General features: G+C 41.0%; 1 protein-coding gene across 1 annotated transcript; it reads left to right on the top strand.

The window, feature by feature from the left end:
- The first annotated feature begins 1,399 nt into the window (after positions 1-1,399).
- On the top strand, positions 1,400-3,349 carry LOC138515194 (myb-like protein X). The gene has a single exon (XM_069630162.1). The coding sequence runs from the start codon at positions 1,400-1,402 to the stop codon at positions 3,347-3,349; it is 1,950 nt and encodes a 649-aa protein (XP_069486263.1).
- Positions 3,350-6,084: the final 2,735 nt, after the last annotated feature.

Here is a 6,084-nt window from a genome sequence, read left to right as displayed (position 1 = left end):
AGGCAAACGGAGATGATGGCCCCGGTTCAAGTAAGAGAGTCGGGAAATCGAGAGGAGGAGTCCCGAGGAGGCGAACAGGAACCAGACGCCCAGAAGATAAATCAGGTCAACCAACAGCTGAGGCACGCTACACCTACAGCCGCAAACGTGAGCATCATTGCTCAGGTGCATGCCGTTTATACAGAAGAAGAGGTGCGAAACCCAGCGGGAGCAACACAAACTGACACCATCGTTATGGGAGATGAGCCCAGGGAGCCCCTCCTATCAACAGAAGAAAATTACAAGAAGAGACAAAGAGAATCAAAGGAGAATACAACATGGAAGACAATCACGCGAAATAATATAAAACATCAGAAAAACAAAAAGGGGCAATTGCGAACAAAAAATACTGTTAATTGTAAAAGCCTGCAAAGCAGCAAAGATGGACTATGTAAAAGCACAGGCATTACAACAACAAGAAAAACAAGTTCAATGAAATTGCTGACCGACTTCTTTGAGAATCAGCTGCTAGCCAAATCCACGAGATGCAGTGATCTATCTGATGCAGAAATACTCGCAGCAGTAAACGACACCATGCCACTAGCAAAACAGAGCAAAATGAAACACACAACAAGAAGTGGGCAAGATCAGGAAGTAGTGACAGACGAACAAATGCTAGATATAAGGGATGAAATTGGGGATGAAATAGCAGTAATCAGCGACAAGGTATATGAGGAAAAAGTGATAGAGAACAAAGAAATAGTCACAAGTCCCATAATAACAGTAACAGCACAACCGGCCGCGCTCACTGAAGTAATAGATGCTCACAAAATAAACAGAGAAGTGACAATCCCAGAGCATGTACCAACATTGAAGGAGGGACAGGGAGCATCACAAAAATTAGACAAGGAACCAGAGGTAGAGAAGACGATAGAACCTGATTACAAGGAAGCACGTGCGAGGAGTATACCACAAGAAAAATCTGTATTATCTCAGCCCATAACAACAGGGGGAAGTGAGATAGAAATAACGAACAGCCCGGTACAACAGAAAGCTATAACGAGTCCACACTCCAGATCAACATTAGGAAATAGTACACACCAGGACATTGAGGAGCAAGAACATCAAGATAAGCAGACGAAAATCAGAACACAGTGTACAGAGTATGCAAACAATGTATCACCATCGCGAATACAGAACCCCAGCGGTTGGCCACAAACGCCAAGAAGAAGATTTAGTGATTTCCCGTATGTGCACAGTAGGAACACTGCGTTGCAATCACCGAACACATCGCATGAGACCACGAAAAAAAACGGATCTACTAAGTATCATGTCATCTATAACAATTGCACTAAATCCCTTTTGCAAACTGTATGAGACATTAAACGATACAGTAAAGGATCAACAGGTCACTCTAGCCATGGTTCTAACGAAAGTCCTCGTTCTGGAAGGATACATAACAGCAAATAAAAGCAGTCAAGAACATACTGATCAAAAAATCAAATCTGATGGACTAAATCACAGGGACAGGAATGGGGCGCTGCATGAAGCCAAAGATAAAGAAAACAAGCTGAAAGAAGTCGAAACTCAAACCAAAATGGTCATCGATCTAATGACGGAACAGAAGTTAACTAAAAGTGTAGAACCCAAGACCCAAATGAAAGACAAAACGGAAAAAAGCAGCGTTAGCGATAAGCAGCCCAAAAGTAACATAAAGCACACACCAAAAGTGGTCCTAATTTTGAACAAAACCACCTCACCTAATGAACAACAAGAGGATGGTGTAGCAACAACATACAAAATGTTCGACAAAATCACCACGAATAATGAAGTTAATAAGGGAAACACAAGAACTCGTGTAGACAACAACAGAGATCCAACGATAGACAGGAACGATGAGGAGCATGCAGATACAGCGGCGAGAGTGAAAAATTTGAAGACCCCAATGACATCGCCAAAAGACATGAAATTGCAGAGAAATCGACAAAACCAGATGCCAGACAAACGAAATAAGAACTGCGGCAACCAAGTAGCAGAAGAGTCGGTGGTGACAATAAACCAAGGAGGAACTCCAGAGCTTGAGGACACTCTAATGAATGTTAGCATGTATACAGATGACGTTGAAAATCCCCCCATAACGCCGGGATACACAGGGCAACTGACAAAGACGAGCCATCGTTCAGTATTTGACTCGTCTCCAAATTCAAAAAAAGTTCTCAACAAGGTAGACAAGGAGCGAGACTTTGAAACCCTTGAAGAGAAACGAAATCATTTGATCTACCATGTACATAATATTGAGAAAAAAAAACGGGACATGAAAAAACAAAACTCTGTAAGCAATGAAAAAACAAAATCAGAATTGTACAATCAATACAAAAGTAGTGATGAAGAAGTAAATAAACATCCTGAGCAAATGCGTAAAAAAAGTGTGAGCCAAGAAGGGAAATTGGAAAATATACATACACAGTACAAACCACAGCACCAGCGACAAGAATCAAAAAGAGAACAACAAAGAGCTACTTATAATAGGGGAACAACAACGAAAGCAAACAATAATCATGAAAAAAGGCGAAATCAATCAGAGAAAAGATCCACGGCAGCCCAAGGTGCGATCAATCGTAATACAAGGCAGGGGAGAAGAACAGATGAGGACATCGAAAATGTCAAAATAAACAATAAAAGAGAGTGTAGATGGATGATCAAAATAACACAAAGAAGTTGCAACAAAGAAGAGGTCATTCTAAATAGAAGGACAATTTTGGACATATTACATCAAATGCGTGACCTACGACACATAATATCAGAAGACATACAAATTGTGGAACCTTGGCATACTAGAAAGGGGGCAGTAGCATTGTTATATCTTAATTCCAGCACGATATGCCGAATGATCGAGAAACATCACAATGACTTCTATAATCATGGATATCACATAGAAGAAATCACGATAAATAAACATCAAGCAAATATAGAAGCACAGACGAACAAATCGGAAATCAAAAGAGAAAACAAGAAAATCGAAGCAGGTAACAACATGTGTGCCGACCAACAAAGAGGGGAGAACTTGCAAAAAGAACACAAAAGAACACAGGCCTATAAAGTGGCACAAAGACGATGCGTAAGGGACAACAGAACACAGAACAAGAAAAGTGAAATGAACAAACATGCCCCAACGCAAAGAAGAACAGGTGAGCAATACCATACGACAAAGGCACAAAGAAGTCAATCTGACGAGAAGGTGACAATAAGATCGGTGACACAAAGAGTAGACAAAAGTCCGTCCGCACAGAAAAAAGAAGCGCCACAGAACTTCAAAACAGGACTATGGGGTTGGCTACCGAAAGCATTGTCTCGCCGATACAACAAATAGCCATTCTGGCAAGACAAGACGGCAACAAGCGACCAGAACAACGAGCGGGGCGAAACTGTAAAGTTATGCTCATGGAATACGAGAGGACATTCCCACTTAACCACACTAGGAGACCCCAATCTAGGAGAATTTGACATCATATGTCTCCAAGAGACATGGCTGCAACAAACCCCAACGATGAAAGGCTACCAGATTATTCTGGCACCTGCGGCAAGGGGAATCAAAGGACGTCCAACCTCAGGACTGATGATAGCATGCCGAAACGGATGTGGAGCATCAATGGAAACAATAATAACCTCCAACCAGTCAATCCTAGCAGTAATATTCACCTGGGGTGAGGTAAGCAAACAAAAAGTGAAAAACAAAAAAAATTATTATAATCAACACTTACTGGAATCCAGCAACAACAAGTGCAAAAAAACTCAATGCAATGTGCGATGAGGCAATAGAGGTAGCAATGCGTGAGTATCAAGTATCAACAATACTCGTGTGCGGAGACCTGAATGCCAGCTGCAAAACAACACAAAAGGCAAGTAAAACCATAGCACGGCAAGCCGCAGAACAACGCGGCAAAGAATGGCTCAAATTCACCGGCATGCATAGACTTCACAATGTAGACGAGGCTTTCCCAGTAACAAACAGAATACCAACATGGGAGCGTGCGCCTTTGGCAACCACAATTGACTACATCTTTGTATCACAATCACTACTGCATGACATCAAAGAGTTCAATGTGTGACGCACGTCCATGAGTGATCACAACATGTTGGTAACATCATGGCTGGCAGAGAACAACAAAAGCGGCCAAAAGTTGCAAGTCGAACCTAATGCACAAGGAACACGAATAAAAATAAGTGCGAATGAAATCATCAAAGCGACAGCAAAATACGAAGCAGATGCACTGACATCAACAGTGCCTGACATTGATTATCAACCACTATTAATTCCGCATATATGTCCGACAAAAGGAAGAGGATACACGATGAAAACTGACACAAAACATGCATATAATAAAGAATTTACTGCAAAAAGACGTGAGTACAGAAAAGCGCTACGTAAAGCACGCAAAAAATCCATCAATGAAATACCCACAAATATCAGGAATATTAAATCAAGATACAAAGCATGGGTAAGAGCCCATAGATATAAATTGTATCAAGCTGATGCGGAACAAATTATCAAGGCTCTGATCACAAACAACAGTAGACATTTCTGGACTCTATTAAGAGATACAGAGCAAACCCTTGAGAGACAAATCTTGAATAACATTAGTCAACACGCGTGGGAAAAACACTTTGAAACAGTTTTCAAAGCAGAAGTAACAGAAGCTAGCATTGAGACACAATCGAAAACAATAAACTGGGTCAATGTAGAAAATAAAGAAGACATTTTGGACATAATCAAGAACTTAAAGAACTCTAGAGCACCTGGTCCAGACGGCATTACCAACGCCGAATTAAAAAAATATTCAAATGAATGGACAAGCTTCATAAGTGCCATTTTTCGACGCTGCACAGAACTAAAGTTTATACCTGAATCATGGACAAAAGCCATAATAGTTCCGATTTACAAAAAAGGGAACCTTACTGATCCAGCAAATTTTCGTCCGATTGCGTTATTGGACGTGATAGGCAAAGTATACGCAACGTTACTAATGAAAAGATTTCAAATATGGGCTGCATCAGCAAAATGCAATGATGAATATCAAACTGGCTTTAAAAAAAATGCAGGAACCTCGTGCAATATTCTGGCGTGTAACATTTTAAAAAGCAAAGCATTGCAACATAAACAGTGTCTATTCGTAGTCTTCATTGACTTTACTCAAGCTTTCGATCGTATTGAAAGACCGATCCTATGAAGAAAACTAAAATAATGGAATTGCCCTGTAGACATATTAGCCCCGATACAGGCTCTGCATCATGAAACCAAAATGCGAGTACGTCTCAGCCGAGAAGGGGATCTGTCAAACGAAGTCAAAAGCACCAGAGGAGTAAAGCAGGGATGCCCGTTGGCTTCAGCGCTGTTCATTACCTACATTGGGGATATTCAAGACATTGGGAAAACAACAAGGGTATTCCCACCAAAAATCGGAGCCACAGAAATCGGCCATCTCCTATATGCGGACGATCTAACTTTTTTTGATCAAACACAAATAGGTCTGCAAAGGAAGTTAAATGCCCTACAGCAATACGCAACAAGCAACCACCTGGAAATAAACATAAGCAAAACAAAAGTAATGATCTTCCAAAATCGTGAGAAAAAAAACAGCAATTTCAGATGGCGGCTGGGACATACTGAAATCGAGTCTGTCACCTCATTTAAATATCTTGGAGTATTCCTAGACAGCTCACGCCAAGAAAATACAATGCAAGCGGAACTGTTCGGAAAGACAGACAAACTAGCAGCCCAAGCAAAAGCTATTGATGGAAAATTTGGGAAATATTCACTTGTCCCAGTTTTAAATTTCTATAAAATGAAGGTTGTACCTACCCTGACATATGGGATGGAAGCGATGCCCATGATGCCAAAGCAAATATGGGCAAAGCTGGAGGCCCGATTTTGGCGAAAGGTATTGAAATTACCCCAATCGACATCAGGGGTGGCCATACGCCGAGAACTCAGCCTGCAATCTTTAAAATGCACAGTGGTGTGCAACACCATAATGCTTTTTAGGAAAAGCAGAATGGACACCAGCAATAAAATCTTTAACATGATTAAATGTGAAATGGATGCCA

The sequence above is a fragment of the Ambystoma mexicanum genome, chromosome 6q (assembly GCF_040938575.1).
Source record: "Ambystoma mexicanum isolate Mex_15411 chromosome 6q, UKY_AmexF1_1, whole genome shotgun sequence".
In the NCBI taxonomy this organism is placed as follows: Eukaryota; Metazoa; Chordata; class Amphibia; order Caudata; family Ambystomatidae; genus Ambystoma; species Ambystoma mexicanum.
This window is presented reverse-complemented; position numbering and strand designations above follow the sequence as displayed.